We start from the raw sequence: 26,182 nt of genomic DNA on the forward strand, positions 1-26,182 counted from the left end.
GAACTTGCATGGATGATGCATCCAGGGAAGAACATGCACACTCAAACTTTCTTCAAATGCTGGAATTGAATTCCATTTTCTTGATGGGTGACTAGTTTGAAGTTTATGGATAAGTCTGTTCCAAAACTACTGCAAGCCATATCAAATTCAAATAAAAATTTCAGTAATGTACATTACATCTTGGGATGAAAACTTCTAGATTGTTAGTTTAATGTGGGACTATTTTCCTGACTGAAAGACATTATTCTTCGAGGTAAGGCCATCCTTAAAAAATTGTTTGTTTGGAATTGCTGCCTGAACGGTTTCAGAAACAGAAGGGAGGGAGGGAAATTTTTTTTTTTTAATTGAAGGTAAATTTTAAATTTTTGATAAAAATCTCAGTATATTCATTTTCTGACTTTTAAAAAATTTAAAATTATCTACCATCAACAAAAAAGCCTAATTTTACATAAATCTGACACTATATTTCAGTGTTTTGTATGGTGCATGTGATACATGTGATGGGCAAAAAAATTTATTAAATAAAAAAAATCTTCCTACTTTTGGTCAATAAAAATTTTAATTTTTTCAGGAGGGGGCATTTCAATGAGGCGGGAGGAATTCTAAATCAACAATAATTTTATTTTGGCCTAATCGAGCTCTGTAATCTCTGATTACCTATGTTTTAAGTCTTCAGCAAGATATTTTATCAGTTTATAATTCAAATAAACATTTAATGATGATATTTCTTTCAGACTATGAAAGTGAGAAGGTTGCTATGCAATGTTGAAACTACAGTATTGGTGAGTTTTTTATTTTGGTGTTTTTAGCTCACCTGAGCCAAAGGCTCAAGTGAGCTTTTCTGATCACATTTTGTCCGGCGTCTGTCTAGCTGTCCGTCTGTCCGTAAACTTTTCACATTTTTTACTGCGGGGCCAAAATGGCCAACCAAAGTTTTACATAGAAGTATATAAGAAAATTCTTTAAAAATCTTCCTCTCAAGAATAGCAAAGCCCTAATTGATCATATTTATTTATATGGAAGCATCTTCACGTAGTGTAGATTCAAGTTTGTTCAAATCATGACCCCTGGGGGTAGGACGGGGCCACAATGGCCGACCAAAGTTTTACATAGAATTCTTTAAAAAATCTTAATTTTTCTCAAGAATAGCAAAGGCATAATTGATCATATTTATATGGAAGCATCCTCAGGTAGTGTGTTCAAATCATGACCCCCGGGAGTAGGGCAGGGCCAAAATGGCCAACCAAAGTTTTACATAGAAATATTTTGGAATTTTTTTAAAAAATCTTTTTCTCAAGACATTGCAAAACCATAATTGATCATATTCATATGGAAGCATCCTCAGGTTGTGTAGATTAAAGTTTATTCAAATCATGACCACCAGGGGTAGGGTGGAGCCACAATGGCCGATCAAAGTTTTACATAGAAATATATAGGAAAATTCTTTAAAAATCATTTTCTCAAGAATAGCAAAGCCATGATTGGTCATAGAACTACTTTTTGATTTAAACTTTTCAATAATAAACTAATTTCTACTTTTTCTTAGCCACAGTGCTCAGGTGAGCAATGTGGCCCATGGACCTCTGTTTTTTTTATTATTTTATATTTACTAGCTTTGTACTGTATCATTTGACTTGGGCCTCTTGTTCATGCATGAATTAAGCAATCATATTGATATATGTTGAGCTGGCGAGGTAACTTTAAAGTCATACTCCCTCATGTCTATTTCCAAGTCAAAAATTAAAAGAAAATAGAAATTTGACTATAAAAAACAATCACAGGATTTTTAAAAGAAATTTTAACAGAAGAAAGAAGTCAATGGACCTCTTTAAAATTTCTGACAGAATTATCCATGACAATGGATTTATAGATGCTCAACATTACATGCATGCTTTAAGAGGGAGCTAGCATAATCTGAATGATCAAAAACTTTATTTCAGGTGAATGTTATTCTACTCATACACAATGCTGATTCTATGAGTGAATGCCCAGTTAATGATGGTTATATTAGAAGGGGATCTATTTGCTGCAAGACTGCTAAATGTAAAGAAAGTAAGTGATAAGAATTCATATTCATGATATTATTTTTTAGGTCACCTGAGTAAACTCAGGTGACCTATTGCTATCAGTTGTTGTCCATCGTCGTGCGTCGTCCGTCATGCGTCGTGTGTTAACTTTTGAACATTTTCAGCTTCTTCTCTGAAACCACTGAACCAATTTCAACCAAATTTGATATACAGCATCTATGGGTGGATGGGAACATAAATTGTGAATTCTATGGTTCCCGCCCCCTGGGGCCTGAGGGGTTGGGCCAAAACCACTAAAATTATTGCAATCTTTAAAAATCTTTTTCTTTACTCCTGGACATCAAGCAGGCAAACTGTTGGCATGAATGTAATGAGCATTGAGTCCTCTACCAAAATTGTGAAATTCATGGCCCCAGGGTCAGGGGTTCTAGTGCTAGGGCAGGGCTATAAAGATTATATAGTGAAAATGCATTATTTCTTTAAAAATCTTCTTCTCTGCTCCTGGGTGTTAAATAAACTAACTAAGTACATAGTTATGATGAGCATGAGTGCCTCTTCCAAATTTGTGAATATTATGTCCCCAGGGTCAAGGGGTTCTGGTTTTAGGGGGGGGGGCTCTATTGATTATATTGTGAAAATACATTTATTCTTTGAAAATCTTCTTCTCTGCTTCTAGGTATTAGATATACAAACAAAGTACTAGGTACTGTTGTGCAAGAGTGCCTCTTCCAAAATTGTGAATTTAATGGCCTCATGTTAGTGGTTCTGGTGTTAAGGGGGGGGGGGGCTCTATTGATTATATAGTGAAAATGCATTTATTTTTGAAAATCTTCTTCTCTGCTTCTGGGTATCAGATAAACGAACTAAGTACATAGCAATGATGAGCAAGAGTGCCTCTTCCAAAATTGTGAATTTTATGGCCCCAGGGTCAGGGGTTCTGGTGTTAGGGCGGGGCTCTATTGATTATATAGTAAAAATGCATTTATTCTCCGAAAATCTTCTTCTCTGCTTCTGGGTATTAAATATACAAACTAAGTACATAGTTATGATGAGCAAGACTGCCTCTTCCAAAATTGTGAATTTTATGGCCCCAGGGTCAGGGATTCTGGTGTTAGGGCAGGTCTCTATTGATTATATAATGAAAATGCATTTATTCTTTGAAAATCTATTCCTTTGCTCCTGGGTTTTGAACCTATGATCCATGTGTATATATTTATGATGAAGAAAGGTGCATCTAGCAAAATGGTTATTTTTTATGCCCCCCCCCCCTGGGTCGGGTTGGGGGGGGGGTGTTACATAGTCTGAAAATAAATTAATGCTTTGAAATCTGCACTTTGGTATTAGTCAACCATTTTATGATAAAATTTGCAAAATTTTGAAATATGTGGCCCCAGGGTCAGTGGTTCCTTTCAGGTGAGGTGCAAAACTGGTTATAAAGTGGAAGTGTATTTTCTCTTAATGTTACTCTGATCTACCTCTGGGTATTATGTAAATAGAGTAAGCATGCTAAGTTTATAATTATGATAAGCAATGGTGCCTCTTTCAAAATTTTGAATTTCATGGCCTCTGGTTTAAAACACGAACCAAAGTTAATTGTTTGAAAGTTGTTACACAATACTCAGGTGACCTATAAGGCCTGTGGGCCTCTTGTTGGTTATCTGTGTACCTTTGGTACCTCAACATCTGATATGTTGACAATCTGGCATACTAATATAAGTCAACATCCATCCCCCAGTCCTGAAGATATGTATTGTATGTCAGTAAATATTTACATGCTGTAAAAAATAACTAATTTGGCAGATCAAAATAATTTCCCATATAAAAATAGTATGTATGCCAACAATACCGTAACATTTTAAGAGAGTCTGTAAAACCATTGCTTTTCCCTCAAATCAGTAAATCTAGGTAGTCAGCAGGTACAGAATGTGATAATAAACATAGTGACATGAAGATTTTTTTGCCCTTGAAAAAAATCATATTCCCTGAGGGTAGGTCATTTTCTTAACTTGTGGTGACAAACTAAAAGATACATACGAGGGGTGATCAAAAAGTTCGCAAACTATCTCTATATCTACAAAACCACAATTCAGATTAGAATGAAATTCGGTACACACATAGCCATACACAAGGTCTATAAATAGCATATGCTGAATAAAGTTTCTTTCCTTGTTTGTGACGTCACAATGTGAAAATGACGTCACTATTTAGGTCACTTGTGACGAAAAATGGTTGTCTCAGTCGAACTCGTTCAACAAACAACTGTACAATTTATTGTAATATCTTAGAAATCCCTCTGCAGTATCATATAATAATTTGTACACAGTTTATAAAAATAAATGAGTTCCTATAAGTTCAATTAATGATTGGATTAATCGTTTTAGTGAAGGAAGGCTGATGGTTAAAAATGATACTTGTCATCTTGCGCAGTGAAAACAAGTTTGAAAAGATATGTATTTTTAATTAAGCAATTTGCTATCAAAGACCTCCAATTAGCACTTTGAAAAATAGTTGAATATTTGAACAATGATATAAGTATTAAATATCTAAGATATCGTTTACTTTAGATTTTAAACATATTAGACATGATAAAAAGGATGCACCCATTCTCTATCCACCTTGAATTTCTCTCCTGAGACAGAAGATTTGTGTTTTAATGGTCGCCATGCTTATTTTTGGAAAGGATGTTATTATCCACCCATTCTGTTGCCGAGATATGACCATTTCTGACAAATGAACTGTTTTTGTCATAAAAATTAACTCACATGGAAAGAAATATAAAACTGGAAAAATCTTTCAACTTTTGTGACAAATGCTACGGAGGGGGTCACATGACTGCCAATATCACGTGAATCGCCCATGCGCAGAACGGTGGTTGATGTGCATTAAAATCGGGGAGGATCAATTTAAAATATAATCAACATTAAAACCAAACATCATTTCTTGTATGGAAGTTATTCAATTAGTTTGCGAACTTTTTGATCACCCCTCGTATTTGCCAGTAGGTGTATTTTATCCCTCAGATCTGCATTTTTTTCAACATTTTCCTCCGTCTTTCAAGGTGCATGTATTACATGAGTGCACCTTTATTTACACATATCTTTACGATACAAGTTTTTGTATACTGTAAACTCGTCTTGCAGATGAAGATTATATTTTATGTACCACTGAACTAGGACAGGACCAGTGTGTTCCATGTCCAAAAGGCACTCTCAATCTAGATGCCATTGACACCAAAGAAGTTAATTATCATATCGATGTCTGCAGAAAACCTGATTGTGTTTGTGGCCCAGAAGGTAAGTTGTCTCAAAAGCTAACTGATTGAGTCATTGGTTCATGTAAGTACCTGCAAGGTATTGTCATGAAAGTTTGTTAATAACAAAGCCTGCAAGAACCAGAATTTTAATAAATAAGTTGCAAATAACTCCTAGAAAGAAAATCCTATCCCCATTATCAGAAGAGATACAGGATATAAATACAAGTTATACTGTATACCCTTTTTACGAAATATGTAAATTTCCATTGTTAGAGAAATCTTATGACTTTATTCCTTTCACAAAGATTCTTGGTAGATTCTTTAATATTAAATTTGTCATAAATTTTGAGAGCTATATCTCCTTTAATTATAAGTATTTTAAAGCTAAGAGTAAAGCTATAATAGATCAAATTAAAATGCTTTTTTCATGCAGCATATGATATGATTTTATCTTTTTATTACAATAATTGTTAAAAAATTAAGTTCAAGCTAGACCTCTTTCCCAATTCAAAAATGAGATGCATTTATAGCTCACCCGAGACAAAATTCTTGGGATATTATAACAGTTTTTTTAACATGTATATGTGGTCAGTCTAAATTTTGAGATCAAGTTCATTTCTAAGATAACTGTTTTTCAGAGGCTAAGCTCATAAATCCTGCAGAATGTTTGATCACTGGAAGAAAGATGTGTGAGTGTGACAGAGACAGAGGCTTCTGTGGCCATGATTACATGATTTGCCAGCTGTCACAAAAACCAGAGCAAGCTTTGGGAGAAGGATTTGAACTGACTCAGGACTGTAAGTTGTTTCTGAAAACAAATATAAAAGAGCTGTACATGTGTATGTACATGTACAAAATTTCGATATTATGAAATGCAAAAGAAATGAAACAAACAGTGATTTTTAAAAATTTGAAATTTTTTATTTAATGAATTTCAAAAATTAATGTATAAAAAAAAATCTCATTTTAAAAACATAAGAGATTTGATAAAAATGTTTAATTACTATCTTTTAACTTAGAATGTAACACATGACTGTTTTAAAATTCCACAGCTATATTTCTTTTGACAAGACCTTCTTTTGGATACCAAAAATTTTGACCTACTTTTGAAAAACTTTTATCTTTGCCATAACCTTTGAACAGTAGGTGCTTAAGCAGATGCTAAGGCTATTACATTTCACTTGTGTATTTCTTATAACAAGGTTTTCCCTGGATACCTTAAATTTTTACCTTTTGACCTTGACATTGGCATTTGACCTATTTTAAAAAACTTGGTCTTAGTCATAACTTTTTAAAAGGTTAATACTTGGGCTTTCATATTTCTAAATATATTCATTGACACAAGTCCTTTGTTTAGGTAATAACATTTATGATCTCTTGACCCTAACCTTGGAGTAAGACTTATATTTGAGAAACTTCAACCCTTGCCGTTAGCTGCCATATGAGGCATCAATGTTTCACAAACACTTCTTGTTCATTTTCAAATTGTTCTTCATGTCAAATGTAATTATATTCTTCAACAATTGAACAATTGTAGTGTTTTCATTCCTGCACAAGAAAGAGGAGGATTCTGAAGTACTTTTTTGGTACAAAAACCACTGTTGATTGAAGCCTTATATGTTTGCTTTGGCTTTTTCTTTGATTTTGATATTGTTTTTTTATTGGAATTTTCATTAACTATGAAGTTATTTGTTTCTAATGAAAAGATATTTGAGGTTTTCCACTTTGCCATTTTGAATCCTATTCTTTTTTTCTTAAAGTAATATGCATTGTAGTTTATCAATACCTTTTAATATACCTTTCCAACTGATAGTTGACTCAAGATATTTTTGAATTTTTATTATAATAGTACCTCAGATATTCATAGACAGAAAAAAATCGTTATTTAATATCAGAGGTTTATTAGAATATCAAATGATGAAAATTCTTATGTTATTCAAAGAAAAATCAACAGAATTATAGTTTTAGCAGTTATTTCCTAGAATTTTGATATAGAACCTTTTATTACTCAAACAATCAATATTTTAAGGAAAATGACTTAAACTTGGACTGCTTCATCACATCGGACTCATTTTTGTTAAGAATTTAAACCAATGCTGATTTACTTTTTCAATCGTGTATAAAAAAATAAGAAACATTTAGTTTGAGATAACTCAACAAAAGATCAAACTTATTTCATTTTCTCTTTTTAGTCAAGCCCTAGAGGGGCTTGAGTTATCTAAAACAATGCTAGGTCATCGATTTACTCAGTTTAAAGACAGAAAAATATATTAATTTTTGTAGATAAAAATCTTTCTAGAAACAAAAATGAAGCTTATCTTGAAAACATCTGTATATTCAAAAAAATTAAGTGTTAAATATCGGATTCTATTCTTATTTATAATGGCGAATGAACAATGAGTGAAGCTCCGCAGCTGCAACAGTTTCTATACAGAGATTTTGCGCTTTCCTTCGCGTAGGAATCTCAGGTAACTTTTTACAGTCGCCCACAAAAGCATCCTTGGATGAGTCCACTGCAGACTCTGAAAGTTGACGCAGGTTACCTCATCATTTACAAATTCTACAATGCATGGCCAGAAAATGTATGACTGTACCCCACAATTGAAATTGCTTTTTACGGGCCTGCAAATGATGTGTACTTTGAGGGACAGTAAAATAATAGCACAATATCAATGTTAAATTCTCGTATTATCTTAAGCTTTGGTAACGTACAGAACCATTATTATAATAACTTTTTTTGGATTCCAACGGAATATGTATTGGACATGCCGCTCAGGTAGATGAACCCCATCGTCTCAAGCCATGGTCCGGAGTAGGAGAGGATCATACATTTTAGTCGTGGTTTGCAACGATGGATGAACCTGTGGATTTTTTAAAGCCAGGAGCCCCCTCCCCCCCTTTCCGCTTTGAAAAACTTCTTAAGGCTTGTAGCAAGCTATTTAGATTGATGTATATATTGAATGTGATGAACGTCATTAAGCAAAAAATACAAAAAAACATATACACTAGACAAAATTGCTAACGCACCACCCTTTAATTCTTATTTGTGCATTGAACTTTTGCCGGACCGGTTCTAGTGTACATAATATGCCATTATTTCCAAAATAATGGGATTGACAAATGTCTTGCTATCATGAAAAGACCCTTGAATGACCTTCTTGTCCGAAAACCAATTTCCAGATGTGCACTGCGTAACATTTTTGCCCAGATATGAAATTCTTGATTACAAAAGGTGGTCTGTAAGGTTGCCACAGAAATACATTTAGTCCCCCAGTTATAAATCAAATAAAAAACTGTCATTGACTCTCATATCACTTAAGTAATCATCCGTTGCCTTAGTATCCATACTAAATCCACTCAACTTCCGGTTAACCCAGTTTTGTGGAACAATTTTCAACTTATTGTATGCTGCTAACTTAAAGTTGTGGCTATCTATTGTAAACATTTATATGTTTGCTAATCTATTTGCAACATTTTTTCATGAGTGGAATTGATAAGCTTTGTATTGTTTTCATTTTTTATAGATTTCTGTAAAGGACCCCCCTGCAGACGCCATACTGTCTGCTTTAGCACGCTCCTCTAGTGTCAAACGTTGCATATGGTGTAACTTTTTTCTGAGTTTTTAATTGGTACGAATGTAAAAAACATATATACGAAGAAAAAATGAATTTTTTTCTCTTCGAAAATGGAATGGAAATGATTTTGTTATTTTCTTTGAATTGGTCACACTTCAGTAAAAATCGTAGTAATCTATAAGATTTGACATTAATATGCTTCACTTTTAATTAAGCAACATATTTATATACCAAATACACCATAAACCGTTTTTTATACTTAAAACATGAGTTCTCTTAGGTGGTGGGTTAGCAATTTTGTCCAGTGTATAGTTTGAAGTAAACCAAATGTCTACATGAAAAAATATTTCATTAAATTAAGAAACTGCAACGTTACTATGCTCTATAAAACATTCCTGAAAGTGTATCACGTAATTTCATTTTAAAAAGTAGTACGATTAACTATATTTCTTCTAATAAAATTCAGTATATGAATTTTGTTTCATGTACATGTAGTTTATTCAACAGAAGAATGAACTCAATAGCCCTCATCTTATACCATTTTAGGATATTAATAACACTTCCTAATTTACTTTCTACAGCTTGCCAATGAGTATATTTCTGACGTTTTGTCAGTATATACTTGTTTTTTAAACTTTGAGAAATATACACAAAAGGCTATGTGTTTTTTTAAAAGATATTTATATACTAGTATTTAAATATTTTTAAGGTATGTTTGGCACTGTATGTTTTTCCATAGATGTGTTATTGTTGACTTGGCATTTCTTGCCACAATAGATTTCAAAGACGGTCGGTCTGGCGTTATTATATTTTGAAAGATATGTAGTCTCATAACTGCAATAGTGTTTGCAAACAAATTGAGTAACATGAGTTAAATCTAACCATCAATTGTTTTTACTGCATATGCAATTTGAAAAATTAGTTGAAAGGCTATAGCCATATGTTGTCTGTTCTGATGCTCTTTAGGTAGTTCATTGCCAGTTTGTAATGGAGTTCTCCCTTTACAGGCACATTTGAACCATGCAAGCCTGGATTCTTCAAAGAAAAGAAAGGATTTGGAAAATGTGAAAAACATCAGGAGTAAGGAATTTAGTTAAGAATGACTTTAATAGCTTTCCATGTTATAACTTATGTGAATTAAAATTTTACTTCTAAAGTCAGGCGCCGGTATGGCTATTATGATGTCACTTGCAAATCACATCACGTTATGCAGAAGCAGATGCATTTGACAAAGGCTCAAGTGAGCTTTTCTGATCAAAATTTGTCCATTGTCTGTCGTCGTCATTGTCAACTTTTCACATTTTCATCTTCTTCTCAAGAACCACTGGGCCAATTTCAAAACCAAACTTGCTACAAAGTATCCTTGGGTAAAGGGGATTCAAGTTTGTTCAAATGAAGGGCCACACCCTTTTCCAAGGGGAGATAATTATGAATTAGAGAAAAATTAATGGCATTTTTAAAAAATTCAAAAGAAGTTCTTCTCAAGAACCACTGGGCCAGGAAAGATGAAACTCATGTGAAATCATCCTCAGGTAGTGTAGATTCAATTTTGTTCAAATCATGACCCCCTCGGTTAGGGTAGGGCCAAAATGGCCGATCAAAGTTTTACATAGGAATATATAGGAAAAATCTTTAAAAATTTTCTACTCAAGAACCACTGGGCCAGGAAAGATGAAGCTCATGTGAAATCATCTTCAGGTAGTGTAGATTCAAGTTTGTTCAAATCATGACCCCTGGGGGTAGGGTGGGGCCAAAATGGCTGATCAAAGTTTTACATAGGAATGTATAGTGAAACCTTTTAAAATCCTCTTTTCAAGTACTTCAAATCCATGCTTGGTGATATTTATATGGAATCATCCTCAGGTAGTGCAGATTCTGGTTTGTTCAAACCATGACCCCCTGGGAGGTTAAAATTCAAGCCCCCCCCCCCCCCCCCACCCCCACCCCCTCAGTAAACTTTCAGTTCTGACCTGATATGTGCTTTTTCCTAGCAAATTGCTCGGGTAGCGATGTGGCCCCTGGACCTCTTGTAGTGATTGCCACAATTTTCTTAATTTTTCACTCAAAAATAGCACAAGTACTTTCAGATGACCACCGAACGATGACAATTGATTTAATTTTGCCATTACGCATGCCTCAAAATTTAATTCAAATGATATAGCTTAATTCGCTTAGCGTTCACACGAAGCTAATGCGAAGTAATTTAATGCACCGTAAATTAATTTGAGTTAAAAGGGACGTAGAACATGCGTAAATTCAGATGACCACCGAACGATGACAATTGATTTAATTTTGCCATTACGCATGCCTCAAAATTTAATTCAAATGATATAGCTTAATTCGCTTAGCGTTCACACGAAGCTAATGCGAAGTAATTTAATGCACCGTAAATTAATTTGAGTTAAAAGGGACGTAGAACATGCGTAAATTCAACTTTTTCCAAATCACTACCCCAAGGGTTGGGAAGGGTAGGAGCTACAATGGGAGATCAAAATTTACATGGAATTAATTTGAAAAATGAATGCTAAATACAAGAAGGACCATAGTTACTGAGTTGAGCATTGTGAGATTTTAAGGTCATGAGATCAAAAGTCAAGGAAGATCAGCATATGCCTTACATATAAAATTCGAAAAAATTTATTACTGAAAGTTGATTTTTTCTTTAATGTTTTAAATTAATAATGGCTGTTTTAATGTTCTTTTTTAGATGCCCCCGGGGCTTTATCACAACATTCAATGGTTCTAGCATCAAGAACAGGGAGTGTGAGCCTGAGCATGAAGTTGTGTCAGATTTCACTGTCACAGTAAAACCCAACATCTCAGACCCTAGGAGTACAAGCAAAGATGGTACGTATTTAAGAAGCCTATTAATCTGATAAACATTTAAAAAATGGAAATGAAATTTTCCTTTACTTTTTATTTGCAAGAACTTAAATTTTATGCAAAAATGCAAGGCCTTCTGCACACAAAATTTTATTCTTTAATTATTTTTGAATTAAAGATGATGTAGAACAATTAAAAAATTTGTGAAAGTTATTTAACTTTTTATAAAATATCAAATGACTACAGCAAAACAAAACTTGTTTAGTACAAACATGGATATTGCGAATTCATGGATATAGTGAAGTTAACTATGATTCCCAACTATGGATATAACAAATATGGATACAGCGAAGTAATTTCACAGGTCCTAGTGACTTCATTATAATCGAGTTCTACTGTATCTTGCAATGACTATCTTGCAAAAATAAGGTGTCATGAAAATTTTATGATCTACAATATATATCAATTATCGGTAATATCAAATTTTATTCAGTGAAATATAATAAATCATTTGAATCGATCTTGAAATCTTAATTTCAGTTGCCTTAGTAAAAATATTAGTTACAACACACTAAATTGTAGAGGTAGACATATGAGTGTTATGTTTCTTTTTATTACATCTTTAACCCCACGCAAGAAGTTGCGTGAGGTATAATGTTTTTGACCCGTCAGTCCTGTTTTTAGCTCACCTGAGCCGAAGGCTCAAGTGAGCTTTTCTGATCACATTTTGTCCGGCGTCCGTCTGTCCGTCTGTCCGTCTGTCTGTCTGTCCGTCTGTCCGTCTGTCTGTCTGTCTGTAAACTTTTCACATTTTCGACTTCTTCTCAAGAACCCCTGGGCCAATTTCAATCAAACTTGCCACAAAGCATCCTTGGGTGAAGGGGATTCAAGTTTGTTCAAATGAAGGGCCACGCCCTCATTCAAGGGGAGATAATTGGCAATTAATGAAAATTTGGTGGCATGTTTTAAAAATCTTCTTCTCAAGAACCACTGTGCCAGGAAAGATGAAACTTATGGGGAAACATCCTCAGGTAGTGTAGATTCAAGTTTGTTCAAATCATGACCCCCTGGGGTAGGGCGGGGCCAAAATGGCCGACCAAAGTTTTTCATAGAAATATATAGGAAAATTCTTTAAAAATCTTCTTCTTAAGAATGACCAAGCCATAATTCATCATATTTATATGGAAGCATCCTCAGGTAGTGCAGTCTTCGACAAATCCCGGGAGTCCGACGCCCGGGACCTGGTAAAATTGGAAGCGGGCATGTGGAAATTGTACACTTACAAGCCCGAAGGGCATGTTAATTCTAAGGCATAAGCCTCGGTATAATTGAATTAAATAAGACTTAAAACATAAATGTACTTTAAAGTCTTTGATTTTCCATCTAAGTGAAGTAAAAAAAAATAAAATTTTACCGACATCTTATTTTACCGCGATTTCCAAGGAACTCTTCCGCAAAAGAGACACAAAAAGTGTACAGGTTGAAAACAAATGGCGAGACAAGAAATTGACAGATTGGATTTTCAAATTATTTCCTTTGCATGGAAAGGCAAATAAGAATAAAATAACTTGATAAAATTCTGGGCATGTAAATATTTGTTCGGGCTTGCGTAATTGGTGATCACACCTGCCCGAAGGGCATGTGCTGAAAAAAAGATTTGGCGAAGACTGGTAGTGTAGATTCAAGTTTGTTCAAATCATGACCCCCGGGGGTAGGGCGGGGCCAAAATGGCCGACCAAAGTTTTACATAGAAATATATAGGAAAATTCTTTAAAAATCTTCTTAAGAATGACCAAGCCATAATTCATCATATTTATATGGAAGCATCCTCAGGTAGTGTAGATTCAAGTTTGTTCAAATCATGACCCCCTGGGGTAGGGCGGGGCCAAAATGGCCAACCAAAGTTTTATTTAGAAATATATAGGAAAATTCTTTAAAAATCTTCTTCTCAAGAATGACAGAGCCATAATTCATCATATTTATATGGAAGCATCCTCAGGTAGTGTAGATTCAAGTTTGTTCAAATCATGACCCCCGGGGGTAGGGCGGGGCCATAATGGCTGGCCAAAGTTTTACATAGAAATATATAGGAAAATTCTTTAAAAATCTTCTCAAAGATAGAAAATCCATGATTGTTTATGGGACTACTTTTGGATTTTACCTTTTCAATAATAAACTAATTCATACTTTTACAAAACCACAGTGCTCAGGTGAGCGATGTGGCCCATGGGCCTCTTGTTTTTTTTGTCAGCGAGGGGTGATCAAAAAGTTCGCGAACTAATTGAATAACTTCCAAAAAAGAAATGATATAGGGTTTCAGTGTTGAAAATGTTTCAAAGTAGTCCTCTCCGATTTTAATACGCATCTGCAACCATTCTGCCCATGCGCGGATCACGTGATATAGGCGGTCACGTGACATGCTCCTTAGCGTTTTGTCACAGAAGGTTAAAATTTTTTCAGACTCTTATATTTCTAACCTTGCAAGTTATTTTTCCAACAAAAACAGTCTAATTGTCAGAAATTGCCTAATCTCTGAAATAGTATGGGTGGATAATGATATCCTTATGCAGAATGAGCATCCTGACCATCAAAACCCAAGTCCTCTGTCTTTTGAGCGTCGTTTATTTCATGTGGATAAAGTATGGGTGCCTTCACTTGATCATGTCTGATATGTTTAAAGTCTAAAGTAAACGATATTTTAGAGATTTGATGATTATATTATTGTCAAGATATTCATCTATTTTTCTAACTGCAAGTTGGCGATCTTTCATATCAAATTGCTTAACAAAGGATAGGTCTCTCTCCAAGTTTGCTTTCACTGGGCAACAGAAGAAACATCATTTTTAAACATCTTCCTTCCTTCAAACAATTAATCCAATTAATGACAAAACTTCTGGCAAGTCTTTTGTCGTCATAAACCGTATAGAAATTATTATAAACTTCTACAAAGGAATTTCCAAGATATATGTTTAACTTTACAGTCGTTCGTTTCTCGAATACGACTGAGTCAGTTTTTTTTGTCACAATTAAGTGATCTACCTTATGACACGTCATTTTCAAATTGTGACGTCACAAACATGGGGGAAAACGTTCCATTACATATACTATCTACAGAACACATGTATGACTTTATGTGTGCCAAATTTCATTCTGATCTGCATTGTGGTTTTGTAAATATAGAGATAGTTTGCAAACTTTTTGATCACCCCTCGTATGCATGAAGGGCTAGATTGTCAGTTGATAAAACAATTCATTTAATATGTACATTTAATTATCTGTCAACCAAAACTTCACCAAACGTTACTATTTTGCCCTGCAAAAGTGTAGTACCACAGTTATCGTGAAGGGGCTAATAGTGTATGACCTCACCGAACGTTACTATTTTGCCCTGCAAAAGTGTAGTACCACAGTTATCGTGAAGGGGCTAATAGTGTATGACGTAAGCTTTAAATACTGGTAAGTGTAGGGAAGCATTTACGAAAATATTTTATCAGCAACATTAAATTTTTTACTTACAGATTCTCATTCCTGGAGCCTGTCCTTGATATTAATTTTGATTGTAATGTAAGTACATCACACTATACAAATAAATTTTTCATGAGTACTTTAAATGGTATCAGACACACTTTACACAATTCATAACTACTTTTTAAAGCATTTTATCAAACAGTATCCAGACTTTTTAAAATGCCTTTAATACATCCCACCCCCACCCGCATCCCCACAATAGCAAAGGGACATTGAATTGTTTTCTTCTTCATCTGTCAGAAAACTTTTTTGCCTCCTTGTGTTACTTAAAAACATCAAAATTTTTAAATCCTCTTTCAAAAGAATTCCTTTTTGAATTCATTAATTTAAAAGATTCCTTTGATGACAGGGATTTAATTTTTTTTAAGTGCCAGCTCCTTTATAAGGAGAGATAATTATTTTACGACATTGTGGAATTTTAGTAGGGACTTTTGAATTAACAATCTTAAGAACAAGCCCAAAAGTTATGCTAGAGCTGCCTAAAATAATGGAGATTCTCTTTTGGCTGCATTTCATTTCCGTCATTTTTTGTAATTATCAACTTTTCATTTCTGACATTTTTTAGTTTTCATTTCCAACATTATTTTGTTTTCATTTCTGACATTTTTAAGATAGTACTTTCAGTAAAAGATTTGAAGACTTCCTATGAAAAAATTAAGTTCTTTGTAGAGCACACATTATATACCGGTAGTACCGAAACCTAAAAAGTTGATTAGGGTACATCAAGTGTCTTGGATATATTTTTGGTGCTGTCACTCACATTTAATTTAATGCACATTGTGTGCTACATTTAAGTATAATTTTTGTATACATGTATATGTATGGTAGATGGATTTTTACATTTTCAATCAATATTTTGCAATAAATGCTTTTAAAATTTTCATTTTCAATCAATTGGAAAATACACATGTATTAAATTCACGCACAGTTAAATTTTGGAAATGCAAAAAAAATCATGTCGAAAATGAAATAAAATGAAATTATGCAGATTTTCGGAAATGAAATGCAGCGTCTCTGCTCACCAATACCCTTGGAGCTGGAAAGAGGGAAAAAGAAAAAAAACTAGCTGGGATTGTTTTTACAAGTATAGGAAAGTTTGATCTTGGATATAAAGTTACAAAATATTCAATTTGTAATTTTTTCACCTTTTAATATCTTATCAAGAACTTCACGGCCAATTTCAACCAAACATGCCCCAAAAAATCATTAGATATTAGGGATTTAAATTTGTTCACAGGAAGTGCTGCACCTTCTTTCAAGGGGAGATAATTATGAATTCATGAAATGTTTCACAAACACCTTTTGTTTAAGGTAATCTGATCATCAGATTCATAAATCAGGTATAAAATCATATAAATTGGGATTTAATTTTGTTTTATGAATGGACTGCATATGCATCAATAGAAGGCTGGGTTTCAGATTCATTTTTCATCATGATTTGTAGGGTTTGAGAGGTAAGATGTCAACATTTTTCATTTCCAATTTTGCATGCGGATAAAAGATACATTACTTCTATTGGTCAATAAATCAAAGATCTTATATATCTGCAACTTTTAAGAAATTAAGAAAGTTTGGTTTTTCCTGCTTACTGGTGGGGTTAAAATACATGTGTAATACTAGGTCAGCAAGGCTATTGAAGGCTTATTATTTATTAAAAATTTTTACTTTAATTGGGAGAGATACTAAGAGGGTAGAAAAGAAAAAAAAATATTGAGACCATAGAATTAAAATGATTCTACTATTTAAGTTCAAAAATTCATCTGAATAGAGTGCACTGTGATATTTTATGAGCAGCCCTAACCTTAGGGCTGTGTATTGAGCCAAAAATTTCGATACGATACGATACAATATTTTTTAAAGGGATATGCGATATATTGGATTCTAAGACAAATCCATCAGAAAGGGCTTCTAAATCATTTTAATGCATAAATTTCATAACAATTAAGTGTTTTATTACCCATTTTAAAGTTTTTGTCTCATTGTCTTTACAAATAACACTTCAAACTAAAACTTTTGATGACAGTAAAAGCAACATGTTCAAATAATTTTCTCTTTGTATTTTGTAATAATTATAAAAACTGTTATTTCCTTGCAAATTATATCATTATTGAACAGTTTTGATTAAGGTCAGACGACATGTTCCTCAAATATATGTTTTGTATCTTTTGGTATTATATAAAAAATTATTCATTTTTGTCGTTCTCTCCTGATTTCTACATTGTTTTCAAAATTGTTTTTATCATAAGTACACAAAAAATTGTGATATAGGCCCTTCAGATGATTACCCAGAAGGGTTATATAAGAAATATGACCCTGTGGTATCTTGTCCAAATGCCTGGTAATGTATCCTAATTTTTTGTGAGGAAACTTGTTTAAGTACCTATACTTCAATGACAAATTCTTGGGAAAAATTATATATTTTTGAGGAACGTGTCGTCTGACCTTAAAAAAAGTAAAATATAATCTTTGGTGATTGAAATTCCCATCTTTTTAACAGAGTTATAGGAAAAACTGTCTGTCCGATACGTATTGGAAGTTATTTTTCGATACGATATTTTTCTTAAATTTCGATACGTATCGATATATCGATATATTGATACAGCCCTACCTAACCTACCTGTGTACACTATCATTGGTCTGTTTGTGCTTTATCACAATAAAATTGTGCATGTAGGTTTTATGAAACTTAAAGAAATCTCTCATAAAAATTAAAGTAATCTATGTTGTGATCAATTTTTTTAAAGAAATGTAACATAACATATAATTTTTATGTTATATTGCAGGATTGCTGTAATAATTTTCATGGTCTGTGCTTCTATATATTGCTTCTGCATAAGGAATAGGTTGTCTTCAGGTATGTGAACATCTAAAACTGAAATAACTGGAAACCCAAGTTTTTTTTAGCTCTACTGGTAAGAGACCAGAGCTTATGCAATAGTAAGGTGTCTGTCGTACGTCCGTCTAGCTGTCTGTCCATCAATCTGTAAACAATTTCTTTAAAATGCTACTTCTCCTACAGTTTTGGTCTGATTTCAATATAACTTGGCACACAAGTAGACCACACTAAGATACATAATTTAGTGCATTGGTTTTTGATTTCCATGAACGGTGTTACCATGGTTACTAAAAGTAGAAATTCTGTGAAATTCCTTTAAAATGCTACTCCTCCTATAGTTTTGGTCTGCTTTCAGTATAACTTGGCACACAAGTAAACCACACTAAGATACAAAATTTAGTGCATTGGTTTTTAGCTCACCTGAGCCGAAGGCTCAAGTGAGCTTTTCTGATCAAAATTTGTCCGTCGTCTGTCGTCGTTGTTGTTGTTGTTGTTGTCGTCATCGTTAACTTTTCACATTTTCATCTTCTCCTCAAGAACCACTGGGCCAATTTCAACCAAACTTGGCACAAAGTATCCTTGGGTGAAGGGGATTCAAGTTTGTTCAAATGAAGGGCCACGCCCTTTTCCAAGGGGAGATAATCATGAATTAGAGAAAAATTATTGGCATTTTTAAAAAATCTTCTTCTCAAGAACCACTGGGCCAGGAAAGATGAAACTCATGTGGAATCATCCTCAGGTAGTGTAGATTGAAGTTTGTTCAAGTCATGACCCCCGGGGGTAAGGCGGGGCCAAAATGACCGATCAAAGTTTTACATAGGAATATATAGGGAAAATCTTTTAAAATCGTCTTCTCAAGAACCACTGGGCCAGGAAAGATGAAACTCATGTGGAATCATCCTCAGGTAGTGTAGATTCAAGTTTGTTCATGTCATGACCCCCAGAGGTAGGGCGGGGCCAAAATGGCCGATCAAAGTTTTACATAGGAATATATAGGAAAAATCTTTTAAAATCTTCTTCTCAAGAACCACTGGGCCAGGAAAGATGAAACTCATGTGGAATCATCCTCAGGTAGTGTAGATTTAAGTTTGTTCATGTCATGACCCCCGGGGGTAGGGCGGGGCCAAAATGGCCGATCAAAGTTTTACATAGGAATATATAGGAAAAATCTTTTAAAATCTTCTTCTCAAGAACCACTGGGCCAGGAAAGATGAAACTCATATGGAATCATCCTCAGGTAGTGTAGATTTAAGTTTGTTCATGTCATGACCTCCAGGGGTAGGGCGGGGCCAAAATGGCCGATCAAAGTTTTACATAGGAATATATAGGAAAAATCTTTTAAAAATCTTCTTCTCAAGAACCATTGAAACAGGAAAGATGAAACTCATGTGAAATTATCCTCAGGTAGTGTAGATTCAAGTTTGTTCAAGTCATGACCCCGGGGTAAGGGTGTGGCAAAAATGGCTGACCACAGTTTTACATAGAAATATATAGGGAAACCTTTTTAAATCTTCTTTTCAAGTACTTCAAAGCCAGGATTAGTAATATTTATATGAAATCATCCTCAGGTAATGTAGATTCTAGTTCGTTCAAATTATGATCCCCTTGGTGGTTAAAATTCAAGCCCCCCCCCCCCCCCGGTAAACTTTCAGTTCTGATCTGATATGTGTTTTTTCGTAGCTGATGTGCTCAGGTGAGCGCTGTGGCCCCTGGGCCTCTTGTTGATTTCCATGAATGGTATTGCCATGGTTACTAAAAAATTCTGTGAAATTCCTTTAAAATGCTACTCCTCCTATAGTTTTGGTCTGATTTCAGTATAACTTGGCACACAAGTAGACTACACTTAGATACATAATTTAGTGCATTGGTTTTTGATTTCCATGAACGGTATTGCCATGGTTACTAAAAGTAGAAATTCTGTGAAATTCCTTTAAAATGCTACTCCTCCTATAGTTTTGGTCTGATTTCAGTATAATTTGGCATACAAGTAGACTACACTTAGATACATAATTCAATGTATTGGTTTTTGATTCAATGAACAGTGTTGCCATGGTTACTAAAAATAAAATTTTCCATGAAATTCCTGTAAAACACTACTCCTTCTACAATTTTGGTCTGATTTCAATATAGTTTGGCACACAAGTACACTTCACTAAGATACATAATTCTATTTATTGCTGCCTGTTCAAATTTTAAATCCAAGTGCTACTTTTCCTTTGTTATACATATAGACCAGTAGAGCTACAGTCTCATCAGAGACTTCTGGTCTTGTTCAGATATTGGCAATTTTTCTAACTCATATGAAAGTTTTTGATACCTTGGTAGCTGTTTTGCGTTATTAACCTATGAAAACCTTCATGAAATTAGCTTTTGCTGCTGTTCACCTCAACTACATGATTTGCTAAATTTATGATTTTGCTCCCAGGTAAGGATAGGGCTACTAAATATTTTATGGAAAATGGACAAAAATTTTAAGAGAACAAAAGGTGACTCAGGTGAGAACTGTTAGTTACCTTTGCTGTAGATCTTCCACTATCTGGTGTAGGGAAAATATAATCTATTTATTCAACTACAGGTCTGCAGTTGAGTTATACCCCTGAGTGATGGAAGTGGAATGATTTATTGTAGTCTTAACTACTGTTATCAAATTCTAAATAATTTTAAAGACCTACATTACTTAAGTAATCAGACGGTTCAAAATCATAATCATTTAGATGTATGATGTTTCTTATTTTAGGTGACCAGAGTATATGTGTCAATTTTGCTCAGAAACTGAGACTAATATTCTCTAGTAGAGCTACAAGAACTGAAGATTTAGAAAGAAATGTTGAAGGTGAAGAGATGTCATCATTTTTGGACCGTAATCCTCAAGGTCCTGCAAATACCACTAGTTGTGTAACAAGAGTCAGTGGACAAGAGGATGAAAGCCAGCAAAAACAAGCAACAGTCCCAACATGCACAGTACAGAATGTATTTGAAACCAATCAGTATTCAAATGAAGTATCCACTGCCTCTTTTGCCTCTTCAAGATTTCCAGGTACATGAACAAAGGGGGAAAATGTAAACACATTCAAAAGAAGTATTATGTTGAAGTTTTTTTCTATGAAAGAAAAACTTCTGAACAAATAACATTACATCAAATTAACAAGCATTTTATGATAATCATTATTCAAAACTGAGACATATTCACTAATGGTTTCATATAGGGCATCAATAGGGAACAAATTGTTAAAATTCTTCTTCTTCAGAACCATGGGGCTAGAAAAGTGTATACCGTATTTGGCCGAGTATAATACGCATTGATGTAAAATATGCACCCCCCTTTTTGAGTTTGAAATTGGCGAAAAAAACGCAGTTCGGATGTATTATACGCAACAGAAAAATTTACCAAGCAATGTTCTGAACTTTGAAAATTGCGGTAATTTGTTACGAAAATCGGCGTGAGGATTAAGTGTCAAAAATTTACTGAACACACCTTTTTTTTTAAAATACACACTTTATAACTTTCTCTTAATCCTGACATTCCACATCGCGGCAATCTGTAGAAATTTTTTTATTCATTTATTTCAACAAAACACAAGATAATGTTGAGTAAAAGTATTAACAGAATTTTTTTAAAGCATAGTTACGGTGATTTTGAAATTATGCGTCACCATATTCTTAGATGAAATAATTTTATTTCAACAAAGCATGAGATATTGTTGAAAGTTTTAATAGTTGTCATATTTAATTTTGGTTCTAGGTAATCCTGTTGAAAATTATGTTACAATACTTTAACAGGACACGATATTGAAACATTAAAGTATTTATTTAATTAAGAAGACTACGATTTTCCTCTTCTTAATCTTCGCGGATATCTTATTTTCTAAAGAACACGAATAAATGATAACACTAAAGTTTTAGCATAATCCATATTTCATTTGTAAACTCTAAATCATTTAAACAAGAGGCCGATAAGTATAAGATATGGTAAAATTACATTTAACAAGTGTTTAATTGTTTAATGTGTCGTAATCAACACATGCTCACAAATACGAAAGGTCATAAACCGACCCCCAATTTTTAACAAAGAAAATAATCAAAGCAATTAACAGGACAGTAAATAATCAGTGCTCTAACTGTAAAAACATTGCTTTGGAGTCGGTAGACAATTAATTGCCCGGAGGGGTGTTGATAGGTAATTATCATTTGACCAGCGCACGTGTGTCACAACATTGGCTTCCTTTCATTGGGACGTATGGAGGGGTGTTTATGTTGCAGCAGATTTTCATTGAGTTATTTAAAACCTAAAATAAATTTTTATTTTATTGTATTTCATTAAAAAATGACATATTACTTCGTCTGGCAGATAAGGTGCATGTGCACTATCATTACGGAAGCACGTGACACAGGCATGCAGGGATTGACACTAACTTTAAAACCATAGTTGTCAGCAGGGCTAGCCATTTCTAAATTCTACTAGCCCTGTTCATGTATCTGTTGTCCAGCAGCCGAAGGCTGGTGGCTGAGTCGCGAAGCGACGAGGGGGGTAGGTGCGGGCGGGGGTTTCCCTCTCCTGCTGGTGGGGGTACGGGGGGTCTCCCCTGGGAAATTTTGAAAATAGAGATGCAAAATCTGGCATTCTGGCTGTATTTTGGGTAAAAATTATATGTCACTTTATGATTATACCTAAGACTTTTTTCCTATTGAAAAAGTCCACATTTATAATCATTTAGGGTATTTCGAATCACCTTTAAAGTTTACATTTTGACATACAAAAATAATAATTATGATGATAAAACATGTTTAAAATATATTTAATAATGATTAGATACTTTGTGTAATTGATAATTAATTTTGTTGCTCTGAGTGATTATTTGGTAAAATTCTTTAAGTAGTAGCCCTGCAGGGCAAGTTTAAAGGCATGTTTAATAGCCCGACCTCAATATTCAGTTGTCCCGGGCCAGCGGGCTACCGTTAGTGTCGAACCCTGGCATGAAGGAACGTCTAAAAATAACATCGGTAATGGCGGCCTACTCGGAGACAATCAACATGCAGCTCAAATTACTTTTAACTTGCTTTTTCATGTTATTTTAGTATCAAAAGATTATGAAAGTGACATTTTTAACAAGCATACCTTCCAACAATAACTTTCCGAAGTTTAAAATATGGCAATAAACAAAAGAAATTGCATATGTCTCTAGGTAATACTACGGTATGTACGTATGTTAGCCGTGTTTCACCTGAAAGAAAAACTTATCAAAATCCCATTGTGATGTAAAATACGCATCCCTTTCTCACAGAAATTTATTTTAGGAAAAAAGTGCGTATTATATTCCCCCAATTACGGTATTGAAGCTTTCTGAGGTAGATTATTTTATGTTGTTCAAATCATTATTGTGGGGTATGGTAGGGTCACAAAAAGGAATTAAAATTTACATTGAACTATACAAGAAAAATCTGAAAAAAATTCCTTCTCAAGTAGAACATTAAACAAGAATAAGACAGTAAGACAAGTCCATCTTAGAATCCAAAGTTTGCTTTATTATTACATAAATAATAAAGAAAAAAAGTAAAGCCTAAAGGTTTTTAAATCATATTTATAAGAAAAATTATATTCAGAGATTCATTTAAAATTAAAGTTAAAATCATGCAAAGTTATTCTGATGCTATCGTGATATTGTGGGGGAAATTTTGATATGTGCATGGTGATGCGAAATTTTTGGCAATACCTGTCCCTAACAGGTTCATACAACAGGATAGAACTTAAAATTAATTATATTATATTTACTTGCAAACATAAAATCAATCCACAAATAATCATTTTAAGGTAAATTTGATTTCATCACGTTAATCAAATTTAGCGTGTAAATTTATTCATTGATAATTTGTAGATGAAGTTGGAGAGAAAATGAATTTTTCTTCAGTTCTGTCCTCAAATAGTTCCCAAACGACTTCATCAGATATTAAAGTTAATTCAGAAGTTCACAGTGAAAAGCCTTGTGCAGTGGGTATGTATTTATTTTACATGAAGATACATTAATACTGTATGCAGGGTTATTTTTGCCCTTATACACTTGCTATCAATTCTGCCCCATTTTAAATTTGCCCAGTCACAGTTCTGTTTAAGAATGTTCACTGTATTATTTGAATTCGCCCCGTTTTAAATTCACCCACTTGTGACAAGTGCAAAATATAAATAAAACAGGGGCAAAAATTTCCTTGTATACAGTACTATTTAAAGCTAGAACATGAATTTAACCGCCATATTCTTTTATTCAGTTATAATTTCTGTAGAAACACAAATTTATGTGGGGATAAAAATTCCTTCATTTGTCATTTATCATTTGAAATAGTTGTATATGCATTGAATTTCATCGTTTTGGAAGTTCCATGATCAATAGTTTTTTTTTTTTTTTTAAATCAGTTGCAAAAATTGAAGCAAGGAAGAGAATCCTCAATCTATGTTTATGTTTTAACAGTTCATCCACAGCAGAAGGAATCAGGTGTTTTCACTTCAGATCCTGATCTTGCCTTGTCTGAGGGGAATTTAGGATTAGATTCTTTGTTGGACAGTTCCCATGTATCTTCAGAAGATTCCGATGAGGTAATTGACAAGTTGCTATAATTATTTTTTTTTTGTTAACCTTAACCTACAATTTTTTTTTACATGATATGCCATTGGTATTGCAAAACTGAAAGTCTTTAATGCCCCGAAACAGAGTGGTACTCAGTCTGATATGTAGTGAGATAGCTAGTTGAATTTCTCCATTGCCAGAACTTATTCAAGCTTTTGTTACAGATATTATATATACAGGCCATAGTATTATTAGTGTACAAAATTTCATAAGAATTTCAACTTACCCATACATATATGGGTAAATTCCAATCTTCTTTATGATTTAATATTTTAAAGTGAAACATTAACATTTCCATCCCAAGCAAGACTTCTTTAGAGTATATTCTTTTATGAATTTTTATAAATAATAAGTTACACACACTCAGACTTCTTAATTACAAAATATTTAAATAATTCAAGCCAATGTCTTGTAAAACGTATTTTACTTTTAAATTGTATTTAATAGAAAGTTCTTTTATCCCACAGGATGATCAACAGACACATTCCAAGGACACTTACCAAAGTATGTGATGTGTGACTTACTCAGGTATCAGCTCAGTAGAAAGCTGTGATGATGCTTGTACATGTAGTGTGTATCATGTATTACGCTGGACAAGAACTCTTTGAAGAGATGTTTAGTGCTTTGCTTAATATTGAATTTAAGAGACGTTGCATGGATATTTTAACTGTTTATATGAGAGAATAGGTTATGAAGTTGGCAGCTATTTCACTGTATTTTTATAATGAAATGCAGTTGCAGAACTATAAACTTTAGGTACCGTCTAATTGTCTAAATAAAATTGTAGGCTGGTACATGCATGTAGTCTTTGTGGCTGAAAGCTGGATGTATGTTGAAAAAAAGTACCCCAGGAACAACATCAGATGTTAATTTATGGTTATATGGTTTATTGTGTGTAACAGAGTATGGACTAATTATTTACTTTTCCAAACTCTGTACTGGAGGGATCAAATTATGTTTTCTTGATCTTATCTTCTGAAAGCATTATCTTCTGTTAGCATAAGTATACAGGTAAATAAAATAAATGATGTTTTAATTTTACCAAAGTAATTAGCATATCATTGGTCTTGTCTTTAATAGACAAGGCCATGCAATCTTGATGTGATATCGTAAAGAATCTGTGATGTCTTTTAACCATATGACAGAAATTTATACTGCTTCTTCTAGTCTTTCAAGTTTTTACTGTTGCATTGTTTTAATGAGAATTCTATTCTGTTGTTAAAGACCCATGTTTTAAGTTTATTTTAAGTTTAAGGTTATGTGTTTATTGTTGAACAAATATAAGTCTCTGTTCTGAGCTGTATAAGATATCTAGATGTTGCATAATATAACATAGATTGATCTGTGATGTGAATTTGATGTAATATTGTTTTGGGTACTTTTTTTACATGATTGAATGTTTTTACTGATGCATGTACATGAACTTTTTTATTTATTCATAACTTTTTATGCATAATTCTTTAAATCATTATTTTGAATTCTTGTTCAGTTCGTCTGAGGGGGTACTTATTTATATTTAGTTC

General features: G+C 33.5%; 1 protein-coding gene across 1 annotated transcript; it reads left to right on the plus strand.

Moving 5' to 3' along the window:
- The first annotated feature begins 737 nt into the window (after positions 1-737).
- Positions 738-26,141, plus strand: LOC134233902 (uncharacterized). The gene is made up of 12 exons (XM_062715959.1): positions 738-782; positions 1,941-2,052; positions 5,168-5,320; positions 5,919-6,077; positions 9,863-9,935; positions 11,563-11,702; positions 15,197-15,242; positions 17,990-18,060; positions 20,780-21,079; positions 23,916-24,032; positions 24,504-24,628; positions 25,127-26,141. The coding sequence occupies exons 1-12, from the start codon at positions 738-740 to the stop codon at positions 25,169-25,171; spliced, it is 1,386 nt and encodes a 461-aa protein (XP_062571943.1). The 3' UTR covers positions 25,172-26,141.
- Positions 26,142-26,182: the final 41 nt, after the last annotated feature.

This window comes from Saccostrea cucullata, unplaced genomic scaffold (genome assembly GCF_032062105.1).
Source record: "Saccostrea cucullata isolate Sc308-1 unplaced genomic scaffold, CSIRO_AGI_Scuc_v1 ctg723, whole genome shotgun sequence".
NCBI classification, from domain to species: Eukaryota; Metazoa; Mollusca; class Bivalvia; order Ostreida; family Ostreidae; genus Saccostrea; species Saccostrea cuccullata.